The following is a 27,419-nucleotide window of genomic DNA, read 5'->3' on the forward strand; positions in this document are numbered from 1 at the left end:
TCCAAGTCACTTTTTTGAGTAGGTGGTCGGAAAATTCCGAGTTCCGAGTTGCTTGGAATTCAGCGTTTCATCTTGTTGTTAGATCTTGTTCGATCGATTTCAGGCTTGGAGGAGGAAGAATGATGGTTGGACATAATTGTTGCAAATTGATATTATCGGAGCACACCACACTCAAAGTACGATGAAAACTGTTCCATGTCTGATTTTTTTTCTATCTTCATTTGAGGGCTTTACAACAAATAGAAAATCCTTGTGTGCCCCACGATTTACTACACGATGCATTATTGCAGGACAAGTTTTGTGCGGATGGCAAAGAAAGACAAGTTTTGTGTTAGTTTTGTTCCCTACTATTGATTCACATGTGGTGTCAAAGGTCACACTATCCATCCATCCATTTTCAGACCCACTTGTTCCTGTTTTTAGAGACGTGGGGGTTTTCTGTTGACTGTCTTCAGCTCTCAATGGGCGTTAGGCGGGGGTACACCCTGGACAGGGCGCCAGTTCATCATAGGGCGACAGACAGAGACAACCACTCACACTCACTTCTACTGGAAATTTAGAGCCTCCAATCAAACTAACAGTCATGTTTTTAGATTGTGGGAGGAAAAAAGGTTACATTACAACAACCTTAAAATATATGTATTTTACAAAATGCCTGTGACACTATTTTTCTAGCCTCTGTCAGTGTCTTATATGATACTCACCAAATGTTCAACCCAGCTCTAATCGAAACAGACAGCATGATGCCTGGAAGGTGTTGTGACATGCTATATTCACACTTCCTACCCATAGCAGTTACAGGGGACACCACATTAGCTATTAACTCGTGGACAAAAGTGCAGTAAATATGAGCAAAAGAATATTCCACCCCCCCCCCCCCAAAAAAAAAAAAAAAAAAAAAGACACAGTGAAGCATGATCACTGAACAGCAGCGGGGCCGCGTCCTAAAATAGAACATAAATGCACATCCATGGACACAATTTCAGGTGCAGACTCAAAAGGGGCCTCACAAGCAATTTTTATTTTTGCAATTCTGGCGACCATTTACGCAGATGCAAACTATGCGCCGCCAGGCACAACGTGGAGGCAGACTACATTGTCAAGGCGAGTGATACAGAAGCAGCAGGTGGGATCTGAGTGAACAACAATAATGACCAATCCTGTGTTTTCCTCACATCCCATTTCTAAGCAGCCACAGGTGAAACAGAAAAAGATGTTTGTTCTGAAGCCCTCCCAGGCTACAGAATTAAATATCAAAAATGACTATACACTGGCCCTAATGTATCAGGAGGATAAAAAAAGGCAACTGAGTGGCACTCCAGCTGCAAGAGTATCACTGGAGCTTAAGGTTATATGATATTCTGCGGTGCACTAATTAATAGAGGCCAATTGCTATACAGAAGCTGAGCAATGGAATTAATTTAAAATATATTCAATATGCTGTTCATGCTGCAGCGTTAACACCCGTTAAGTCTTCATGTATGCATGATGACACCTGCAGGCATCACCATTCAGCCGTTGGTGACATGCATGTTACATATTTTCAATGTATCTTGGCTGAGGAAAGCAGAACATAGTAGGGTGTTAATTTGATTTTCATAGTCAGTACAATTTTTGTATCGCTCGGTTACACATGTAGCTTACCTGTGTACTGCTTTTTAGCCTCACAGCACGGATGTTATACTATAGGTTAAAAGAATTTAAAAACACGTATTGTGTGTTATGTAGGGGTGTGTGCATAGCTATAAATCGGACGATAAGATGTGATCCACGATTTACATGTCACGATACAGTATATCCCAGTACTAAACATATATACGTATATATATATATATATATATATATATATCAATAATTACGAATTTCACCTTTACATGTACAAAATTATGGGGTTGTGCATGCTAAAATAAACAGCAACATTTAGCAACAAAACACATTTAAAAAACATTTTTATGTTACCTTTGACCAGATTTACAGCAGTATTTGTGAAATTGGGATATTTTCTTTTCTCTTGAAAACATAATGTCAATGTTAAATCTAAATGTTAAATCTAAACCTCAGTTTTACATTTAAATCCAAAATGTTAAATCTAAATATAAATGCTAAATGTTAAATGTAAATCCTAATTGTTAGATCTAAATTTAATTCTGAAGAACCTTTTATTTTGGTACTTCTGGTGAATTTGTATATTAGCTAAATATTGAGTTTCACCTCAGACATTTAGATTTAACATTTAGATTTAGATTTAACATCACATACAATTACAAATTTCACATATATTGCCACAAATCTGGTCAAAAATAATGAAAAATAATAATAATGAATAATGAATAATAATTCACATATGTTTTCTAAACGTGATTTTTTGCAAAATGTTGCGAAAAGTAGCTGTTTATTTTAGCATGGGCAACTTTACATTCGGTGCCCCATACAAAATGGTGTGAATTACAGTTTATTTAATTTTTTTTAACTTTCAAAAAACAAAAAAAAAACAAAAAATAAAAAATGGTGACCAACTACAATTCAAGTATCAATGTGAAAAACAAGTGTCAAATTACATTTTTCAAAAAAAGTTTAACTTTTGCTTCTCCAACAAATTTTGATTTTAAGTGCTTAAATTATTAAAAAAAAAAAAAAAAAAAAAAAAGCAACCACATTCATCTATAAAGTGCCCAGTATGTCCAATTTTTGCTGAATTCATTTTTTCTTATACCTTTAGTACGAGGTTCTTTAGAAAGGATTGGGAAGGGCTTTTAATTAGGCGACCGTGGCTCAGGTGGTAGTGGGTCGTCTTCTGATCGAGAGGTTGGCGGTTCGATCCCAGTACCTGACTATGTGTCGAAGTGTCCTTGGGCAAGACACTGAACCCTAAGTTGCTCCCAGTGGTCGACTAGCGCCTTGCATGGCAGTCCTGTCCCACTGGTGTGTGAATGTGAGAGTGATTGGGTGAATGAGCTGATATGTAAAGCGCTTTGAGACTGCTTCAGTGTGGTGATAAAGCGCTATATAAAATCAAGTCCATTTAACATTTAATTACTTTTCTAACAAAGGTTAAAGACACTGTTTTAGCACAATTTTTGTCACATTTTCATTATATACAGTATGTCGCACTGCATTGGTTTTTCAAATAATGTCGACTGACAGCAGTTTTTATGTAAAAATTTCCTCCTACAAAATGTTTGTTAGCTAATTAGCAGGGTAGATAAACGCAACATTATCAATTCACAGCTCTTGAATCTAAATTTCCGACTAGATGTGACAGGACCGGAGGTGGCAGCGTGCAGGTTATGAGACAGGAGTAAGAAACCTTCAGGCTTTGATAACAGACGACGATGGCAGCTCTTGGTCATGATGTGACTTGATTAGAATTGAGTTAGATAATAATTAAAAACTAGACGAGCTATAATATCCTCTGCATACATTTGAAGGCATATTTATCTCTGGCTGAACATTTATCAGCCTGCCAGAAAGTTCACACGCCACGTGTGACATGACGTTTTGACAATCGCTCACTCAACATCAGCAGATGAGGGGCCGCTGACGCACACTGTGAGCGGGTGGGCTCAGACACAGGGAGTTAGAGACATATGACATTTCAGAAGATGAGTAGAAACACACTGGGAAATTAAACAGAAACTATTATTACAAATAGGGAAATGACGAAGATAAACCTTTTTTTTTCAACCCTTTTTGTCTTTGTCCTCATAAACTAAACTAAACTTAACTAAATCCGACTATTGCTGAATATTCTTTATTCCAGATATAATTGTAATTGCATAATTGTTAGCTACAATTATGACATAACTAATTGTAATTGAAAAAAAAAATAAAAGATACGTTGCTATTGTAATCGTTACTGAGTTCAGATAATGTCTCTTTGTAATTGTCATTGGGATGGAAATTCTATAAAAACTGCCATTGACAATTTATTTAAACGCAAAACTGGTGAACCACGTTACAATATGCTTACACATAAAATATGTTTCCTTATTTTGCTTTTCATAGACTCAACTTTTCCCACTACCTGTCAGTAAGGCTGAACGATTAATTGCATTTGCGATATTAACTCAATATCATAAAACGCAATTTTCTAATTGCAAAGGCTGCGATTTTTAGTTATTTATTTTTTGCTTTTTGCTTTGTCTGCACATGCTGTCAAAGGTCTACGCTACAAGAAGTGCAATCTGTCTAAGACAGCAATGCATGTTTTGTTTTTGCAATTAAATAAATGAATTTATTTTACTGCGTAATTGTGACCATCACCAGTGCTCCCCAAGGAAGGGTAAGAAACACTTTATTATAGGGAGGATTTTATTTTATTTATTCATACACTGTCCTGTTAAGTTCAGAGAGTATTTAAGAAGTGAAGTTAGTTAGATATGTTGAAGAGGTAAAGCCACAGATTTTTTTTGCTCTATTGTTGTAATCTGTGCGTTAAAATGTATATTTAACACATTTTACCCTTGGGGTCAATCTGACCCCCAGGGATATTTGCCTCCAGAAAATGATTGACCAAGTTTTTGTGTCAGGCACTTTGTTTATTTGTTGAATACATACATAACCCCTTGATAATGAAACCTTGTCCTGTTTTCTAGCGCCACCATCAGGTCAAACTTTTAAATGAAAATTAATAGTTTTTAGGCCGGGCTACCGGACTCTAAACGCCACTCATTTAAGTTCTTCTTCTGTTTTGTTTTTGATTCTTAAATAGGATGACACCTATTGTAAGTTTGCATTTATCATTGTTATTATTATTATTATTATTAAAAATATGAAGAAACAATTGCGTTTGTGTGATCTTTATTGTATTGATGTAAATCTAAACAGCAAAAACTGGAAGTGACGTCAATTTATTTAGCGCGTATGGTTGAAATGATCTACCTACCGGTGTATATTTCACCTAACAGACGGATACAAGCCAAAAATATGGACTTGTACACAGCGGAGATGCTCGTGAACATTACATCAAACTGTATAAAGACACTGCACACTGAAAAAGGCTTTGACGCCCGTAATGCGTAGTTCAGGTACGGCTCTGCGGTAAATAGGCTTATACTCACCCAACCTCTGGAAAAAAGGTATTACAGGTTGGCCGGGCCAGCAATATTTATTACTGTATATATAACTATGTAATCTAAAAAAAATCACATATGTCATGACAGCTAAGGGCATGTTTTTAACACTCAAATTTAGATTTTAGGTATTTCAGGCATATTTAAAAGTTGAAAATTCACAATAAATCTACATATGACCCCTTTAAGTATGCCTGCTAATAAAATAAACATGGATTTCTGGTGCACTAGATCAGATGGTACCATGGTTCCATTTGATCTTCATCAAAGGGTTATTGTTTTCTTAAGGCACTTCCCAACCACAGATTTCCTGTGAGACGTATATTTGTGTCTGACATCTTTCTAAAAGTGTGGGAGAGTAGGGAGTCGCCTGCTGTTCCTGTTTGCGTGGCTAAACTGTGCTGAAACACTGGGAGGGGGGGAAAGACTTTCAGGGAGACCACTGAGGGATTAACGGAGGATAAAATCTTCACCATTAAGTGAAGTCTTTCTTTAGAACGCCGCTTTTTAGAAGACAAATAATGTATGTGGCGTCATTGTAAGCAATGCATCTATACGAGAATCCTTTTCTTCAAAAAAATCTTTTGTATACAGAGCAATGAAAGAATGGAATGTTCTACCATTAGAACTGATCAAAATAGAACTGTTTTTAAAGGAGATACCTTAATGTCATTTATAAATTCTATAAAGTTTACAATGTTTGGAAACTGCAATCGTCAGATTCTGAGCATGTACTGATATGACTTGTATTTTTTATGTATAAATTGTCATTTATTTTTGTCAATTATTGAAATATTATTGTATTTTATCTGTCTAATGGATAGTTTTGACCTGTATGACTTTTTAGAAGGACCCCAGGAAGATTAGCTGTCTGTAAAGCACAGCTAATGGGGATCCTAATAAACGAAACTAAATCCGACTATTGCTGAATATTCTTAATTCCAGGGTTGGGGTCAGATATAATTGTAATTGCATAATTGTTAGTTACAATTAAAACATACTTGTAATTGAAAAGAAATACGTTGCTGTTGTAATCGTAACTGAGTTCAGATAATGTCTATTTGTAACTGTAAAATATGTTCCCTTATTAAGTTTTAATGATATAATGCTTTTCATAGACTCTTTACCACTACCAGTCAGTAAGGCTGAACGATTAATTGCATTTGCGATATTATCGCGATATCATAAATTGCGTTTTTCTAATCGCAAAGGCTGCGATTTTTATTTATATAAATTTTTCATATTTTCATTTATTTATTTTTTGCTTTTTGCTTTGTCTGCACATGCTGTCAAAGGTCAACACTCCAAGAAGTTCAATCTTTCTAAGACATCAATGCATGTTTTGTTATTGCAATTAAATAAATACATTTATTTTATTGCATAATTGTGACCATCACCAGCGTAAAGTCACAGATTTGTTTGCTTTATTGTTGTAAACTGTCCTTTAAAATGTATATTTTAAATTTTTTTTAAGTTTAAATAAACTTAATCTGTTTCATAATCTGTTTATTATGAAACAGATTGAATGAATGATTATTATTTTTTTAATTTCGGTTTAAAAACTAAATTAAAAACATGTTTTTACAACAGAATTTATCAAAAAGCAAGGAATAGGCTGAAGTCCCAAGGCTTATTTTGCCGATCTATACCGTTGTACTGATTCAGATTGATTTATTGCTTGTGTTCACTGAAAAATACATGACAGGAGGCCCTTGAAAAAATATTTGCATATTAAATCGCAATCGCAATATTGAGGAAAAAAAAATCGCAATTAGATTAGTTTCCAAAATCGTTCAGCCCCACCTGTCAGTTCTCTTAAGGTAGAGAAAATATCTGTGTAAAGCCTACTGCACACCGCTCTATACTGCCTACTTGTGGTGCTGCTGTACAAAAGCTATATTCCATAAGCTGTAAGTAGCAATAAAACGATGCTTTCAGGATTCTACTGTAGGTCCCTCGTTGGACAAGTGCCAGTCTGCTGTTTGTGCAGAATAATGTGACCAACATTAAACGCTGTCATAAGAAATGGTGTTTGTACATTTATGATGAGGCTCATGTACTCACAAAATGAAATAAATGTTCTTTTAAGGTTTGACCAGAGCAGCATCAGGTACAGCTTGGTGCTTTGGAGGCAATGGAGAAACTGCTTATATGGACTATAATAATCATATACAGTACAGTCTCTTTGTTTTGTCTGTCTGTCTGTCTGTCTCTATTACATGTTTTCTTATGGACCTTTTTTGTGTCTGAAATAAAATATTGAAAATAAAAGATAATTTTTTGGTCACACCAAAAATATAAATATCTACAGTATATTTTCATTGATTAGGACTCCTGAAAAGGTAAGCAAGAGATAAGAAACTAAAAAGATGATAGATCATATTTTTTGTTGTGTATTAATTAAACTGATCCGTTATCATAAGAGATGCTAACAGAAAGCTAACGCAAGAGGAAAGTTATGTTTTATGGGCTTATTTATTAAAAGTTCAGTAATTGTTATGAATTGCAATTGAACTTTGGTAATTGAGAATGTGATTGTAATTGACTTTCAGGGGAAAAAGGTAATAATTTTATATTTAACTGTAATTGGGAAAAATGCCGGTCAGCGTAAAGATGTAATTGTAATTGAAAAATGTAATTGACCCCAATCCTGCTTTATTCCTGAGGTTGATTATTGGTGCACCTTAAGCTGATAAATGACACATTAAAAGCTTTGTTAAGTTAACCAAGTGGTGAAGAAGAAAAAAAAAAACAAACACATGATTACCATTGATTACCAATTTGCAAACTGCGAGTGGTACTTTTGCAATTGCATTGTAAGTTTGGCCCTAATAAAATAAAATCATGTTACAACAGGAAAGTGTTTCACAAATGATTACCTGTTTTTTATTTTTTATTTTTTATTTTACGATGGCATTCAAATTTTATTTCCTTTGTTTTCTGAAGGTCACAGATTATCTATACAGGGGAGAGTTAATGTTCTCCACCTCCCAGACAAGTTGCTTAAACACCGTAAAGAAATAATCACCTCTGTTCCTTCTCGCCGTTCTATGCATCTGCAATGTAATTCATCTCTTCTTAACTTACTTTGATAGGTCATTAAACCAGGCTTGGAGCTGTGGAGTGAAGCACTGAATCATGTCACGGGATCCATCTGCTGGCATGTTTAATCTGAGGGAAAAGGGGGGTGGGGGAGGGGGTGCTAACTATAGAGTGTGGCAGTCATATAAAGTTTTATGAAATAATCGGCAGTAAGTGAGTCACCAGGTTCATTTAGTGTCAATGGAGTCAAATCAGAGAGAGAGAGAAATAATCTGAATTAAAAGCAGTGCAAGGAAAAGCAGGGTTGTGGTCAATTATAATTGTAATCCCATAATTGATCATTTATTACAATTACGACATGGTTATAATTGCAGTTGTAATTTAAAAAAAAAAAATCTGTTGTTGTAATCGTAATTGAGTTCAGATAATTGGCTTTGTAATTGTAATTGCCATTGTCAATTATAATTTAACGCAAAAGTGGGGAACCATGTTACAGTTCCATGTACAGTTCTACACATATGTAGTTAACATTTTTTTAGAATCTTTTTCATACCAAGCTTTCCCACATTGTACCATTAAAAAAAAAAAAAAAAAAAAAAAATAATAATAATAAATGAATAAATCTAGGGGTATAAAGACACAAAAAAGACTCAGACGCCCACACCAAAAATATATAAACCTATGTTTTAATTGATTAGGAAGATTAATAAGGTAAGCAATAGATTTGTGTTTTTAGTGTATTCTACAGCTGATATAGGATCTGTTACCATAAGAGATGCTAACAGAAAGCTAACACAAGAGGAACTTAACTTTTATTAGATTAATTATTTCAGGCTCAGTAATTGTGATTAAATGTAATTGAACTTTAGTAATTAAGAATGTGATTGTAATCAATTTTGCGAGGATAAAAAGTAATAGTAATTTAATTAGAATCGGAATTCTAATTGAAAATGGGTAATTAAACACATAATTGTAACTGAAAAATGTAATTGACGCAAACCCGGCCTTCCACCATTGAGGAATAGACAGAAATCATCCATGGTGTATATGTGATGGAGAAGATATTATATTCTACCATGTCTGGAGCAAATAGACTGAGTATGTGAACCAATCAGATCTGATCTGAATTAACTTGTGCTTTTGGTAAACCATCCCTGTTTTTGTATGATAATTTTTTTTTTTTTTTGGTATGAATGCACTGTAAACCCGAATAAGTTACCAGAACTAAAACATATTGAGGTAATCGATAGCCTCAATTTTTTTTTTTTTTTTAAGGTTGATTAACTTAAAAGTCAAAAAGAACTTAAAAGGTTGGATGACTGGCTACATGTACTTTTTGATAACAGCTAAATGAAAGTGCTATATGAATTTGAAACAACAGAAATACCAGTACTTATTCTGCTAATTTGTACTTAAGTTATATTGTTAAGTTATAAATAAAAAATAGTTCCATTTACTCAAAAAATATTAGTTAAAAGTTACTCAAAAAGAAAAAAAAACATGTTACACCAACTTGACATAATTAAGTTAGTAGAACTTTTTCTATAACTTTGAGTATAATATTTATTTACTTTGAACGTTTGGCTTTACAGTGTGGGTGCGCTCCCCAGTTATGTTCTGTTTCTCATTGTTTTTGACTGTTTTATTCTACAACATGAATAAAAAAAAACAAATAAAAACCGTAGGGTAGTATGGACAGAAGTGACTAATATTGTTGAATGATGTTTGGATGGAAATGTCCCTTTCTAAATAAAGAAAATAAAAAAATAAAATAAAAAAAAGGCAGTATAAGGAAGTGCGTGTGAGACGGTGCTGAGTCAGCATGTAGGAGCAGTGAGATGTGCCGCGCTACATGAGCGTGTTTGTTTTTTTTTTTAAAACTTTGAGAAATTGTCATTTTCTGCAGATCTGCAATAAAGTATTTATGGGATATCTGGGAACTGCCATCTCTCGATGCTACGTGTGATTACACAGAGTAAAGAAAATGCAATGTAGACGTTATTTTATCTATTGTGGAAATCTGTACCATCCGTAGGTGTTCATTCAGTCTATTCACATTTTGCAGCTCTTGGCTGTGTAAAATAACCTGCGCTTTTAAAGAGTTGTCAAGACATTACCTGTAAAATGTCAGCTACATTATCAACGTGGGCCATTATGTAACTGTCATTTTTCTGAGAGGAACAAAACCTTCAATGCTAATATAGTGTGCTGAATAGAGCGTTAAATATTTTTTTGCCCTCCAGTCGGGTCCGCGCGCAGGCTGACACATTTTCTGACTGCGAGTCAGAAAAGCCGAGGTAAGTGACCGATCAATTTGAAGAGACCAACCTATCCAAGAGCAAACGCTTGAGATGGAGCTGTTAGCACTCAGCTTTTCACTTGAAGTCACACAGCTCAATTTTTAGATTTAAAAAGAAATGGGTTTGGGTGAGTGGAGGATAAACTGATTTAGACAGGTTTTTTTTTTCCCCTTCCAGAAATTTTAAAAATCCAATTACAGAAGCTAAATATCCTGTTTGTATGCTATCGTAGAGTGGTTCTCAAACTTTTTTGGCTCACGTACCACCTGTCTTTTATTTGTGAATCCAAGTACGCCATTTGTCTGACTACCACATTAAATTTTGCTCAGAATTCTGTGGGAAAAACAACTATAAAGCATAATGATAGAATGAATGAGTGAGAATGCATATTTTAAAGAATCTCATTTTGTAAGTAAGTGGAATCAAATAGTATTTAGTGCCTTCTGAACAGATTTATTTCTATAGTTTTTTTTTGTCATTGACGGTCATCTCAATGACAAAAAACCGTGCCGACCGTGGCTCAGGTGGTAGTGGGTCGTCTTCTGATCGAGAGGTTGGGGGTTCGATCCCAGTACCTGACTGTGTCAAAGTGTCCTTGGGCAAGACACTGAACCCTAAGTTGCTCCCAGTGGTCGACTAGCACCTTGCATGGCAGTCCTGTCCCACTGGTGTGTGAATGTGAGAGTGATTGGGTGAATGAGCTGATATGTAAAGCGCTTTGAGACTGCTTCAGTGTGGTGATAAGGCGCTATATAAAATCAAGTCCATTTACCATTTTTACCATCTCCCTCATGCTGTGGGACCAAGACTGACCTTTTTTATTTTTAGTTCATGTTCTAATCAAGATCATTTTGTGGGTTTTTTGGTGTAATTTTGTGTATTTTGGTATGTCGAAGGGGGATATGGGTTTGAGTCCATCCGTCCGTGCGTTCAACGTCCGTCCGAGTTAAAGGGGACAACTTTTTTCAGATACTGTTAGGATAGGATAACCAAATTTGGTGTATGGCTTCAGAGTATCGTTAACTTGATGAAGTCTGAAAATGAGAAGCGCACAATTATTTTTTCCGGAGTTATTACCCTTGTTCCTTTTTTTTTTTTTTTTTTTTTTTAACTCTGTTCGAGGTATCTTCAAACGGGACAGCTTTTCTTAGAAAACATTTAGGATACAATAACCAAATTTGGTGTGTGGCTTCAGGGTATCAATACCTTGATGGAGTTTGAAAATAAGAAGCGCGCAAATATTTTTTTTCCAGAGTTCTTGCCCTTGTTCCATTTTTTTACTCCGTTCGAGGTATCGTCAAAGGGCACAGCTTTTCTTAGAAATAGTTTCAGATAGTAATTTGATATTCTGACGTGGTAATATTTTCACGTGTTTACATCACACATAAAATTATAGTAAAAACACACAAGACAACATCAGAAGGCACAAAATGAGAAAAAAATGAAACAAAACAATAAATGACACTAAAAACACAATAAATGACAACACAAATGTATTGTTCTTCCCTGTATTAATTCTCAGATTGGTCACAATTCAAAATTCTGACATAAATGTTTAAAATGTGGCCCTTGGATCAGAAAATCACTTCTTTTGTGGCCCTGCTGCGATAAAAGTGGCCCAAAACTGTGTCTATCAAATAATATACACTCTGTGATACGCATGCATTTGATAATTTGTTAAACTTTCCTTCCTTTAAAGAATCATTTAAGTACTTTTGAACTGAGCAGGTGTTGTTTCTTGTCTGTTCGTCTTCAGGGAATTTGCACGTTGGAAGGTGAGAAACACTGCGATTGAGAGAAGGGACCTCATTCGGAACCCCGTGCCACTCATGCCTGAGTTCCAGCGCAGCGTTCGCTTGCTGGGCCGCCGACCTACCACTCAGCAGTTCATCGAAACCATCATTAAAAAATATGGAACTCATATTCTCATCTCTGCCACGCTGGGAGGTAAGAGAGGTTCATGCTTTTTTCATTGACCTACTGTATCTCATGCTTGACTAACTCTTTCATCACACTTTCATACAATTGTTACACATGACTTGTTTACTTATGAGCTTCATAAGTGAACCACATTATAGTGTTATGGTAAAATGAGATTTTTTCACAGAACAGTGGATTGTATATGCATGTGCTAAGACCAGATTTGAGGTAGAACGAGATCCACCTCTGTAGAATGGGCTGATTTGTATATGTAAAGTATGCTTTATTCTTGAATAATTTTTATAAACTTTAAAATAGTTTGTAAGTATTGTACTTAATATAAGAGGCAGCAGGTTCCTTATGAAGACACGTGATAAACAATATATTGAACACAAAATATCTATCAACTATCAAACAAGTATATATACATAAAAAATATGACTGTAAGATTCAGAAAAATTATTTTACCAAGTGGCTTTTTTCTTTTTACAATACAAGGAATTTGACTTGGTAGTTGGTACAACAACCAGAAACAGTGGACTAATGATGATAAATATAATAATAATAATAAAGATAGAGATGGACTATGTACATCTAAATGTTACACTTAAATATAGATGTTAAATCTAAATGCTTAATGTTGAATTTAAATGTTAAATCTAAATGTTAAATGCTAAATCTAAATGGTGAATTTCCAATATTAGCTGAATGTTTAGTTTCACTCATGACAATTAGATTTAACATTTAGATTTAGGTTTAAAATGTAGGTTAACGTTTAACATTTAGATTTAGCATTTAGATTTAGATTTAATAATTAACATTTAGATTTAGCATTGACATAATATTTTTACAAGAAAAAGACACCACAAATATTGCCGTAAATCTGGTCAAAACGTGGTTTGTTGTTAAAAGTTTCTGTTTACTTTCGCATTCACAACTTTACAATTAGCACCCCTTAGTATAGTGATTTATATTGAGTATATCTATTTAGAGGCGTGTTTTAATATATAAAGATGCATTTGTCAAGCAGTTCAATAGCAGCTATGACAGCAGCAAATATTGACTTGTTTGAAAGTAAGGAACACACAAATATGATATTTTTAGTATACGCTACAGCCTTGCATCCCTGCCGTCCCAATCTAAATATAAATGGCTTTTTTCTGGTATCTTTCATCTTATCGCACATTGTGAGGAATGCATGAAGGCAGCTCGCTGTGATTACTTTGCCAAATGCATTTTAAAGATATAATTAGTAAGATAATCTACTGAGTCACTTGGACCCTATATTATTTAATTTAATGCATGAATTGTTGCCAAGTTTTTTTGCTTCTGTTGTTTGCAATAGTTGTTGCTCTTTATCTTACCGTCAAACGCCTTTTGAGAAATATTTATTACTTCTTTTCATTACATGTGTAAAACACAGGAGGTGTTTGATATAAAGTGATATGCCAGTTTAGATCAACTCAGCCAATGCAATACAATAACATCACCCAGTTAGCTCTGGTCGATACAATTTTAAAAATTAAATAACAGCGCACAGATCAGCAAAATCACATTTTTCAAATTCATGGCCGGGGGGGCCGAATCTTGCCCTTTGGAGCATCCACTTTGGCCCGCAGGGGTAAGCCAAATTTAAAAGAAAACATGAGTTATTGTGTAAATTAAACTCAACACTCCTGGTGCATATATTGCATGCAATATTTTTTAATGATAAACTGTTGAAGAAAACCTCAAAAATCCTTAAATTATTACATAATATTTCCCTTAAATTAAATAGAAATTGGTCACAAAATCTAGGAAATTTGAGGTGAAGATCCTGTTGGACCTATATTTATCACTTATTGCTTGGATATTGTCGGTTTGTTACATATTTTGTATTTTATGTATACGTCCCGCATAAAATCTTTGGCCCACTTAAGATCAAACTGCTGCGTATTTGGTCCCTGAACTAAAATGAGTTTAACACCTCTGAGCTACTGTAAATAAAAAATATATTTATGCATTAAGCAGAAAATGAGAAGAATAGGGCATCAACTTCTCCATAACGAGTACACGGTACATGGTGTTCTGTGAAAGATTGGTTTGCAATTTTTCTTTTGGAAACTGGGATTACAATATCAGCTGATCACGTCATAATTGGGTGCATTTAGGAAGAATTTCAGCGCAGCAGAAAAGTGGTCAGAGAAAGAAGTCACAGATAACATTTCAGTATCGTTTTCAACCACAGCCTCCTCTTGTACTCTGCACGTATCACTTTATGTTCCTCCTCTTTGTGTCCGCTCTGACTTCCTTATATTCAACCTTGAGGGCAGTTGTAGCCGGTTACGGGTCAGTACTTTCTCTTCTCGTTTGCCATGAAATTGCCTATTAATGAGCACAGTTATATGAAGCAATAAATGTTCATGCAAGACCAGCTATAGAGTAGGAAAGAAGAGGCGAGTTCTCCCTTTGTCCACCTACACTATGCGGTACAATGACTCATTATGCATTTGAATAGAAGGGATTGTTTTTTTTAGTTTTTTTTATTTCTCCGAGGCTACTCGAAGTTAAGAGGTCAAATGGCAAAAACTCCCACTTTGGTCACCTTGTTATGAACATTTTTTTTTTTCATATTTTTTATTATACAGTGGTGTAAAAAAGTGTTTGCCCCTTCCTGATTCTTACTTTTTTGCATGCTTTCCACCCTTAAATGTTTCAGACCATCAAACAAATTTAAACATGAGTCAAAAGTAACACAAGTAAACACAAAATCCAGTTTTTTAATGAAGGGTTTTATTATTGAGGAAGAAAATCAGAATCAGAATCAGAATCAGAATTCCTTTATTGATCCCAGGGGGAAATTGCTTTTGTTACAGCCACAGAACACATCACAAATAAAGAATAAAAACAACAAAGACAAAGAAGGATAAACAATAAATAAGTGTATAATTAAGTAAAGACTGTTTAAAATAGGGGTCAGAAACACACACATTACAGTAGTAGAAAAAAGTAGGATAAATAATAATAATGATAATGATAACGATAATGATGATAATAATAATGATAATATACAAATATATACCAATATGATTCAGATATTTACAAAATAATACAAATAATAATACAAATATACAAATCCAAAGCTACATGGCCCTGTGTGAAAAAGTGTTTGCCCCCTAAACCTAATAACTGGTCGGACCACCCTTAGCAACGGCTACTGCAATCAAGTGTTGAAATTAACTTGCAATGAGTCTTTGACAACGCTGTGGAGAAATTTTGGCTTCCTCATATTTGCAGAATTGTTGTAATTCAGCCACATTGGAAGGTTTTTGAGCATGAACCACCTTTTTAAGGTCATCATGCCACAGCATCTCAATAGGATTGAGGTCAGGACTTTGACTAGGCCGCTCCAAATGTCTTCATTTTGTTTTTTTTTCAGCCGTTCAGAGGTGGACTTGTTGGAGTGCTTTGGATCATTGTCCTGCTGTAGAACCCAAGCTCACTTTAGTTTGAGGTCACAAACAGATGGACGGACATTCTCCTTCAGGGGTTTTTGGTTGACAGCATTTATCACAGCGAGTCTTCCAGGTCCTGAAGCTGCAAAACAGCCCAAGACCATCACACTCCCACCACCATAGTTTACTGTTGCTATGGCGTTCTTTTTATGCCAGATGTAATGGGACACAGACCTTCCAAAAAGTCTTGGGGTAATAATAATAATAATAATAATAATAAAGAAAATGGCTCAAAAACTAAATATCTATCCAAAAAATACACAAATTGACTCCAGAACCACACTGCAATTGCAACAAAAACAATAATTATACAAAAAAAAAATGCACAAAAACACAACAGAAAGTTACACAAATACACATAATGACTCCAAAAAACATTCATTACAGAAAAATACAGTGAGTAAAAAAAAAACAAAAAAAAAAACAACAAACACATTTAACATGCACATGTCCCATAGAATTAAACCAGGAAAATTGCACCCACATTTTGCACCTGCAAATATACCCCTTTATAACATGACAGAGTACAGAGTATGTACACCTCTTTTACATCCAACCTTCAAACACATCTCTACTTATGCTTTCACATGAATGCATACTTCCGACGGGCACTTTTTTGGCGATTCTGGCATTTTAGTTGAACTGGATGTATCTTTTCTTACCTTTTCACAAAGTGAAAGTATAGAAACTCAGGCTCAGGTGGTAGAGGGGTTGTCCTCTGATTGAGAGGTTGGGCGTTCCATCCCGGTTTGTACCGGTTTATGTGTTGAAGTGTCCTTGACACTGAACCTTAAGTTGCTCCCAGTGGTTGACTACAGCGCCTTGCATGGCTGCTCAGTCCCATTGGTGTGTGAATGTGAGTGTGAATGAGCTGATATGTAAAGCACTTTGTGACCGCTGTCTGTGAAAGGTGCTATATATAAATAAACATTACTTACTTACAATTGTATAAAATTGTTGTTTTTTTTAAAAAAAAATAATGATAATTAATGTTTGTATTTAAAAAATATATGCAAACACAATACATGTAATAATAAACTGCATAGAATAAATTACAAAACATATTTTTTTTTATACTAACACATTGCTTTGAAATTTAATTTTCAATCTCAGCACGGCGGAAGTAGCAAAACTCACAGCGGAACCAGCAAAAATTCATTTTCCGTTAGTGCGCATGCTCACAATCAATTTCAGTACAAGGTAAACTTAGACCGTGACACCGGAGAGGGAGGAGGGTCATCTGAGCAGCTGCACTCACACTGATATACTAGCAAAGCTTTAAAGATGCACGTATTTCAACCTGATGTGAGTCACTGAGTGTGTGCATGTGCACGGCTCAAGCGCATGCGTGAGTAGCGAGTCTCACACACACACACACACACACACACACACACACACACACACACACACACACACACACACACACACACACACACACACACACACACACACGCCATGTTTCCTTTGGAAGTGTGAGCCACAAATGAATTAAAGATGAAGTTATTCTCAGCCTGCTCGCTAAGTTACATCTGTTTGTATATTAATTACTAACCTTGGATGATTATCACCCCGCGCTAGGAAATGTTAAATGCTAAATAGTTTTATTTGTACGAATTTATGTGTCCGTTATCAGATTCTACCTAAACCGCAGCATTGATGCAAACTTTATCAATTTATCATGCGCATGTCCCATAGAATTAAACCATGGAAATTGCACACGCTATTTTACTTTGCACCCGTACATAAACCAATTTATAATACTATAGAGTATGTACACTTGTTTGTCCATCCATCCTTCAAACACATACTCATTTGGCCATAATTGACAACTCTACTTAAGCTCCTCCCACTATATGAATACATACTTCTGATGGGCACTGTACTAGTTTTACAATTTAAAAGAAATAAAAATTATTTCAGGCTTATTGGCATTCCTAACAATACACAAATATAGACAATTTAAGACAGATTGCATGTTATTCTTGTTTTTAAGAGATTGCCAACATTCCGTTCTAGCTTAGGTGATGGAATGCTCATCTACTAATAATTAAAATGAATTAATTTGAAGCTTGACCTGTTTATAGCGAACAATATTTTTTTACAAATTACTGAACCGTAAAATGGTTTCCAATTAATGATATGGGCTTACTTGGCATTTTTGGCTCCATTGTGTGAATTGGTGAAGACTTTGGAATATAAAGTGAGCATTTTCATTTAACTAGTTTAGTTTTATTAAACTTCATCAGTTCAGAGTCAACACTTTTAGAAAACTCATACAGCAGTATATCTTTGATCCTTGTTTAAACAAGAAAAACTAATGTGTTTAATCACATTTGTTGTTGTGTTTTAGCTAGTTTTTGATAGTAAGAGTAGGAGGAAGTGATTTATTAAATATGTTTTGCAGGGTGCCAGACTGCTCTCTGTTGGAGTACATATATTCAATACAAAATGTATTTATTTATTATTTTCTAAAGTGATAAACAATTCAACTCATTATTTGATAAATGGTAATTACATGGATTTTACAGTTGATTCCAACCTTGAGTATTTTCCAATAAAAGTCTTAATTTGAACCCAATAGTCATTGAATTTGCTGAATTGCAATTAGTGCTATTCATGTTTGCTTATCCACTTGTAAATAGAACCATTTATTTAATTTTATTTATTTTTTTTAGAGTTGCGGGAATCTTGCTTGTTATTTTTCTTGAATTTCTATAATTCATTTATTTGCCACATAATGGAAGGCAAAAAAAATGAATAATTTATTCATGCAACAAACATTTACTCAGTGAAACATGCCAACTTTGAATCCAGAGGAAGCTTCCTATTGAAATATGAATATTTAAACACCCTGAGCTAGCTCAGTCACTCTTTTGTCTTGTGTTGTTCTTTTACTAATATTTGTAGAGCAAATGCATGAGTGGAAATTCATCAAAAGTTTGTCACATTATGAATAGGAGCTTCTTTACTGACCCATTTTTGGTCCAATTATGTTTTACAACTATACCATTATTTATAGCCTGGTACGGACTGGTAATAAAACAATTTTCCATATAAACTGCCCTAGGCCAGTGTATCAATCACAGCCAATATTGTCTGAAAGCAAGACATAACATCAACACCTGCTACACAACAAAGGTGATAGATTTCAGTGTGTCATGCAACTTTAAGGATTAGATATTGCAGATCAGTGCTTCCCAAACTGGGGTACAGGAGCACATTGTACTCAGAAAGATTTAACAATTATTTAAGAATAATCAGAATATGTTCCTAGTTCCTCTTTTTGACAAATTCACCACAAACTAACAGTACTTTTGCTCAATGAAATGATATTTTCTTGTAATTTGTAGAGGCCATTTTATCATACTTCTGTGAGGATCAGAATCAGAATTCCTTTTATTATTTATTTTTATTAAAAATTGGTTTTGTTACAGCCACTGAAGAAAAATCACAAATAAAAGAATAAAACGTTTAACAAAGACGAAAGAAAGAATAAACATTAAATAAATGTTTAATTTAGTAAAAGACTATTAAAAATAAGGATCACATACACACACATTACAGTAGTAAAAAAAAAAAAAAAATTATAATAATATACAAATTATATACCAGGATAATAATTAACTACATTTTACAATGGAGATTATTTTCTTACTATTTAAGTATTCGCATACAAGTTGTAGTTTAACTAAATTTCACTTAAAATGACACAATTTGTTTTGAATTTGTAGATTAAGCACGGGGAGGGTACACATGATGTGAAGAGGGGCTACAGATTGTTTGACAAAAATGCAAAAGGGGTACACAAGACAAAAAATATTGGGAACCATTGTTGTAGAAGAATATGAAGAAAAACATTAACATAACAAATTCTATTTTTTATAGGAAAAAAAGAAAAACATGACATGCCTAAACCCCTGGGCTCGGACAAACCCAGCTTCCTCTCTACCTTTAGGAATTACAATCATTACTTGGTGTATCTCTAGTGATTTACCCGGGTACAATACGGGCCATCGTAGGTTTGTCACACCAAAAAAATAAAGCGGTGCTAGTCTCTCCAGCTTTGCCGCATCACTCCACGTGAACGTTTAAAACCTACCTACTTTACATCTATGACCACCAAAATTTATACAAAAAAAACGTTTGAAAATGGTCCCAGAAAAGCCCCCGTTATTATGTCACGTCTGGCCACAACACTGCGAATTATAAGGGACACATAACCAGGAGGGAATGTAGCTCAATTCTCAAGGTAATCTTTGATCTAAACAGACTGTCGTCAGCCCTTAAAACCAAAAGCTGCTGTGGCAGAGAGGAGACAGAATATTATGAGGCCCAAGTGGGCATCGTCTGGTCGTTAGCTAGAGGAAAGAAGCACAAACGCAACACTACAACTTCCATAAAGACCATCTGCACGTCAGGTTTGCTCATCGTCTGTGTCCTGATTCCGTCAAGACTCAAATGTATTTTCTCTACATTTAGGCATTGAATGTTTTCCAAACTAAACCTAATATAATAATGACTTGTAGTCAGTGTTCATTTTTTGACAATTTGAAAAAAAAATTGTGTGGAAGAAAACTGTCAAAATATATATTGATATTTTTGTCAGCTGATGCAAACAAAACATTGATGTTCACATGGGACGAAATCCAATAAGAACTGAGTTTTGATTTATGGAAGGTATCCAATTAAAACTACTTTTGTTTCTCATAAGGCGGGACATGCTGGTAAGTGATCCAATAGGAAGTAAGCTGATTGTCTTACGCATTGATCACATCAAATCTGTCTCTGTATATTTACAAACATTAATACCATCCTGTATCAGGTTGATAAATGGTAATTTAAGTAAATCATTTAGTTGACTAAAACTAGAACTGAAATAGTCCTGGTGATTCAATTTTGACGAAAACTAAGTTGCATTTTAGTCAAAAGACTATGATTAAAACTAAATCAAAATTTGCTGTCAAAATGAACACAATGTTAAGCTTTATCTTAATAAAAAATTACTCCAGAGTGTTTCAAAAGTTTTCCCTAATAACATTACAGAAGTTGAATTTCGAATTTCTACTGAAATGAGAAACCTATTTTTGAGAAATATTGCAGGGAAGTAGACTGACGATAAGCCACACCCACTTTCTTACTTTTTGTGAGAAAGTGGGTGTGGTAATACCGCCGTTTCTGCTCACTTTATCTGTTCAAAATAAACTGAGCCAAACAGAGCTGAACAGAAATGACCTCATACCTCTTGCGCCAAGCAGTGTCAAAACAAACATGGCGCCCACCACGGAGGAGACGCTCAGATCTGCGCTCTGCTCTGTTTTAATAGACCTGGATTTATCGTTCAAACAAGAAGAAGCTTTATTACCATTTATATGAAGGATGTTTATGCCGTGCTTCCAAATGGAAAGTTTCTGGAAAAAGATCTACGCTTTCCGTGCTATTGTCATGTTTGCTCTTCGTTGGAATGGTTAATCTGCTCGTGTTTGACAATTCCAACAACAGAAAACATTATCTCAGTCAACAATAGGCATCAGAAAGTTAGTGTAAACTTCTTTCTAACAAGCACTGAAGATGTAACGCTCGTCAGTGACTTTCTTTGAAACTCTGGCAGCGCCTGCAGAACACATTTGGGAAGCTGATCATCAGCTACCTGCAGTGACTGAGCTGTCTGACTCTTCCAGCCTTCCACCACTCAAAGCTAAGTTTCTGGCATATGTGAATTTTAGAAAAGGAGGCATCAAGGGATATATATCTATTTTGAAGTGTATTTCATGACCTGACTGCAACCTGCATACAGTCTGTGCGTGGGAGACTGAAATCTGCTACAGAGGAAAAATGCGTCTAAAAAGACATCCCCCCCCCCCCATCGTGGGTTAGTCCAGCCAAGTTCTGAAGCTCAAACTGAAAAGCATATCAAACACTTACAACGGAGATGTTTAACACCTGTGATTAGCCTGAAGCTAGTGGAAACGATAGCAGAGGATGTTTATTGACAGCAGATATGAAAGCTGTCTGTGCCCAATAACTTATGATAGGCACACCCACCACTGTAAATAAACACAAGAGGACTATGTTGCTTTTACAGACAGCGTGAAGGACATATTTGCATTTTTGCTAAAGCCGCAAGGAATATCTTCTTTTTTTTTCTTCTTTTCTTTTTTTTTTTTTTTTTTTTTTACCACATCTGTCGTTTTCTCTCCTTCATACGTCTGAAAGCTGTTCCTTTGCTCTGAGCGTTTGCTTTTAATGCTCTTTGTGTGTGCACAGACAGCTTTTTGAACAGCACAGGGGAAAAGATTGACTTGTTCGTAGAGTTTAAAAAAAGAAAAGGAACCAAAAAAATGGTTATATTAAAAAATATAGATAATATATAAAATTAAAAATAAAAAAATAAAAAAATAAAAAACATTAGTGCCCTACATAGAGGTAAAAAAGACCCAAACAGAAAACACTGTCTCAGTTTGAAGCTAAGTAATCATATTTCATAATACACCAAAAATCAAAGACAAAATTAAACTAATAACCTGCATTAAAAAAAAACAAATACAGGAAATAAGGAAAGATTAGCTGCGTTTCTATTACCCAATGAAATGCGCAATATCTAAATAGTGCAATAAAAACCTATAACGGAAACGCCTGAATTTCGAAAAAATATTGCTAAAAAAATGTTACGCTTTCATGAGAATAGAATAAAACTTTATTTGTCATTGTAATAAGTACAATGAAATGCAAAAGCCATGTAGTCAGTGCAACCAATAACAATTTTAAACAGAATAAATAAGAAACACAGATAGGAGCGCAAAAAAATAAAAATAAAATCAGGGTGAGTGCAAAAGCTGCCATTAAAAAAAAAAAACATTTACAAAAGTGAGGTAAGGAGGTTATTTCAGACGTTTCGATATCAATGTATCGCAAATGCGCCATGGAAACACTTTTTCCGCAATTTCACGTGATATACCTGGTCACGTGACCTTTTTTTTCTGAGAAAACATGGTGCGGTACTTCAGAATCAGAATCAGAATCAACTTTATTGACCAAGACTGTATGAATACACACAAGGAATTTGTCTTGGTTCAAAGTTAGTCATTTTTATGATAAAATAAAAACAAAATGTGTTTCTCGGGACAAGCAGCATACAAGAAAGGAAGAAGAAAAGAAATAGTAAGTGAAATATACTGTAATGCAATATAAACATAATACATCATAAATAAATAATGCATATAAATAAATAATAAAGAAAGAAAGTATACACAGGTACAGTCTTCTGCCTTGTAGACAGAAGAGGAGACCTTGACATTTCTTACCATTATACTTACTTAGTAAATTATTACTATCACATTTGACAGCAAACAACAACGGAATGCAGTGTTATATGGAGGTTTGGATTTGGTTTTATATTTGAAGAATGTCCCTCCAAATATCCCCCAAAAACACTGGTGAAGCGTTATCCGGTGTTTTATATAGTGTTGATGATAAACCAACTTAATCCCAGAATAAGTGTCACGCATCACTCCAAAGCTCATTGTGCAACATTAATGTCTACTACTACACTGTAGTTGGGCAGCACAGTATTGATACCTAATTTGGCCAAGCCAGTACTAAAAAGTAAATTACTACATCGCTAAAATGCAACGTTGCTAGTATTGCTTTGGTTTTGTAAAAATTAAGAATTAGAAATGCAACCAGAAGTCCTTATTATCTATAAAGGTATGCATTCTGCAGCCATATATCAACTCTTTAATAGTGTGGCTGACACCCAAAGTCTTTATGTTGCCCATATTGTGGCTGATGGAACATTTTTCCAAACCACAGCACTCCTGTTTATTCAATTACCCACAACCGGCTGACAAAGATATGCACATACCATAGAAGAAATGCACAGTTTGCGAACACAAGCAGAGATGCGCTAATGTAAAGTAAAGCACGGTCCATTTCTTTTTAAGCATCCCTCAGATGAAAACACAAGAAGAACCTGTATAAACTGATTAACCCTGGCCGTGTGCCAGTGAGGTAAAAAAGTAGTAACACACTGTGTAAGCTTAGTACAAATGAGTTTTCAACCCACGGAGGTAATAATTTCACTTGACCAGCAGCAGCAATAGCCACAAAACATTTATACAGCCAGGATCTGCTGTATGCCACTTTGGCTTATGGTACATATTTTTTAAAAAGTGCCATAAAGGCTTAAAGCATGAACATTTTCCTTGTGCAACAGTGCAAGTCAAGGGTGTGTAAGTAACTTTGCTGTAACCCCTGAGGGAAGAATGCATGCCCTTGTCTCCTCACCCACTGCCTGTGCTCTAACCAGTCATGACACGTCTCGACCCTGACTGTTGTCCACCCGTAGTCATGGTCACCACAAGTTAAGTGACCAATTCCAACACGACACTCAGGGTCAAATAACCATTCAAAGCCTTCTGATACTGTATGTGGCGCGTTCCTAAAGTTCCAACCATAAGTGTTGTCATTTTCTGTGGATAGAAGTTTCATGCGTGTGATTTAATAAACGATTCAAACATTTTTTTTTATTGCATAAGAAAACAGACAGAATAACTGGCTGGTGCTCTCCTTCTGATGTAAATGTATGTGCATTATGTCTAAAACATTTTTCATTAAAGTTTGAAGTTATTAATACAGAGAGGCATATATTGGGTGTTGTATATCGTCACCCTGTTTAAATAATCGCCTAAATCATAATTCAAGTTATTCAGGAAACACAAAAAACTTCACCAAAATATATGCCATTCTATTGGAAAACTGTAATTACCACTTTTTTTTTTAACCCGTTAACGTCCACCGTCCCGAATACGGGTCAAAATCTCCCTCATTCATGCTCTTTAGGGATTTAATGCTTCTCAAATACAGCAGAATATCACAAGTGTCATATACCATTTGAAAGCTTAGAATCTCACATTTTTAACTATATAAACCACTACAGCAAATACAACCAATTATTGGAAAACAAAATGGTGACATAAAAAGTTCAGCACTCCTCACCTTTAAAGCGATGCCATGTCTTACTGAATCCATATATTTCATCAAAAGTGGTCTCAAAGTCTTCTTAAGACATTAAAAAATCCATTGAATTCCAGCTTTTAGTTCAAAACACAGTACAACTGCTGTAAAAAAAAAAAATAATAATAAAAAAAAAAAAATATATATATATATATATATATATAATATAATTATAATATAATTAATTAATTATTTATGTATTATTGTCCCAAGAAACGTTTAAATAATATCTGTCAGGTCTTTCTAAAACAATTTTGCAGATTTAGGATAGCGCATGGTGGATTAGTGGTTAGCACGTCTGCCTTGCAACAAAAAGGTCCAGGGTTCAAACCCTGGGGTGGATATTTGGGTCCTTTCTGTGTGGAGTTTGCATGTTCTCCCCATGCTGCGTGGGTTCGGCTCCGGATTCCTCCCACAATCCAAAAACATGACTGTTGGAGTCTCTAAATTGCCCGTAGAAGTGAGTATGAGTGGTTGTCTGTCTGTGTGTTGCCCTGCGATGAACAGGCGCCTTGTCCAGGGTGTACCCCCTGCCTAGTGCTTAGTGTGAGCCAGAGATAGGCACCGGCAGACCCCCGCAACCCTAAAAAAACTGGAACAAGCGGGTCTAAATATGAATATATTTTTATAATGCTCCCTAATAAGCGAGAAACTGGTTCATTAGAGAGTCATGTTAGGGATCTTGGTTTTCATTCACATTACAAAAGAACAAAGACATTTGTTGAAAATACAGTATGTTATATATTTAGCTCAAACCTATTCAAAAACAACATTGGGAGGTTTTCCTTAATCGATATTCGGGGCATGAAGAAACTGTCCTTCCATCCTGAGTTGAGCCTGAGTTGGCTATCCATCTACGTATCAACCGTTGCAGCACATCCTCCATGTTCCTATTTATTTCTGGCACTAATCAAATCCCTTCGATCCGTGATGTTGCTTCCTTTTTGGTTGTTATGTGTTTGTCTTCCTCTTGCCTGGAGTAGTTTGAAAAAAAAAACAAGTGTAATATATCTATTCTCCACCCTATAGCCTAATGTACCTGTGTGGTTGAGGTGAGAATTCTACAATATGTTACCTAATCTTCCAATAAAACTGTCTCTATGGCAGTTGGTCAAAACTACAAAACTGAAAGACTTTCCTTAACGTTGTTCCACCTTACATCTAAGAGGCCTTTTATATTCTTGATGATGATGGGTTCAGCATCTACAATTTATGTTCCTGGTGTTGATTGGCCTTTATAAAAGTCATGGACTTAGCGATGGCTCTTTTGGATTGCTTGACATAGGGTGGGGTTGAGTGCTGAGTTTTCTGAGAAAGGAGCAGATGATTGGATCATGGATAGTGGATGGATTGGAATCACCCTCCTGAGTTCAATAAGGGTCACTTTTTAAAGGTTGTTCCTTTCCCCCTTTTTAACCCACGGTGATCTCTGGCCAGAATCCGTACATCACCTTGATTGAATTAAATGTGCTGTTTACTGCAGGTTCTGTGTACTGAGCACTTCCTAACAGAGGAGTAGACTTCCCTGTTTTGAGCCGTCTGTTGGCTTACTGGTTGTTTGGTTTTAACAGTGGACAGGTTACTGCAATACACTGCATATACCATGTTATTCATTGTCCAAGTGTGTTAAGGTCACATCGAGCGCAACTATAGTTGCTTAAATCGCTTGATAGTCACTTGAACATAGTTCCGATTTTTGCTCGCTTCATAGCTTCATCAGTGACCAGTGACGTGACGACCAGAGAAGTGACGTAGGGATAAACTTGGATGTTGCAACATAGCGTCATTCATAGTCAATTGAAAAGTTCAACATTTTCAACGTTGAGCGACTTCCAGCGACTCAGATTGCGCGATTGAGTTGCAGGAATTGTGTGAGTCGCGTCGCTTGGAGGGCGATTGCTTGACATCATTTACGTTGATTTTGAATGTAATCTTGTCGCCAGAGTCACAAAGTCTATTTTGTTGTTCACACTGCAGGCAAATGCTACCCAAATCTGATCTTTTTGACCAAGTGCAACCTGTATTTGATCTGGTAAAAACAGTCTGAACAGCACAATTCCAATATTTTCAAACCCAACCACGGTTACTTTCATATGTAATCCTATATCCGATACGTATCTGTATTTTGCAGTCTGGATGGCCGAGGCGCTTTCTATCCGACTCCTACGTCATCGCACATGCTGTAAATATGTCGCAGCCATCACTGCAAATCTGAATTGTGCATTAAGACCTGCAGTGTGAACTTAGTGATAGTTGCCTTCTCTGTTTATCCTAAGTAACAAGACCAGGACTACTGAGAACCTTTAAGCGCTACTTTCATAATGTGAAAACGCTGATCTCAAAGGGTCTGACATTTATTTTTTATCTGCTCCCTGTAGGTGAGGAATCACTCACTATGTACCTGGCTAAAAACAAGCTGGACAGGAAGCTCGCCAACGCTACTCAGAATGTGGAAGCCCTCCATCAGTTGGCCTCGTCCTACTTCATTGACCGCGATGGCACCATGAGAAAGCTGCACGAGATCCAGATTTCCACCAATGCCATCAAGGTTTGTTGGATTAATTGAAAACCATATACGT

At 35.4% G+C, this 27,419-nt stretch overlaps 1 protein-coding gene across 1 annotated transcript in view; it reads left to right on the forward strand.

Annotated features, from left to right (window-relative positions):
* The window catches only part of brinp1 (bone morphogenetic protein/retinoic acid inducible neural-specific 1), a 175,924-nt gene that overhangs the window by 72,691 nt on the left and 75,814 nt on the right, over positions 1-27,419 (forward strand). Inside the window, exons 3-4 of the mRNA XM_028462781.1 lie at positions 12,171-12,361; positions 27,219-27,388. Coding sequence (XP_028318582.1) covers positions 12,171-12,361; positions 27,219-27,388 — 361 coding nt within the window. The remainder of the gene's footprint in view (positions 1-12,170; positions 12,362-27,218; positions 27,389-27,419) is intronic.

Source organism: Gouania willdenowi, chromosome 12 (assembly GCF_900634775.1).
Source record: "Gouania willdenowi chromosome 12, fGouWil2.1, whole genome shotgun sequence".
Classification (NCBI taxonomy): Eukaryota; Metazoa; Chordata; class Actinopteri; order Blenniiformes; family Gobiesocidae; genus Gouania; species Gouania willdenowi.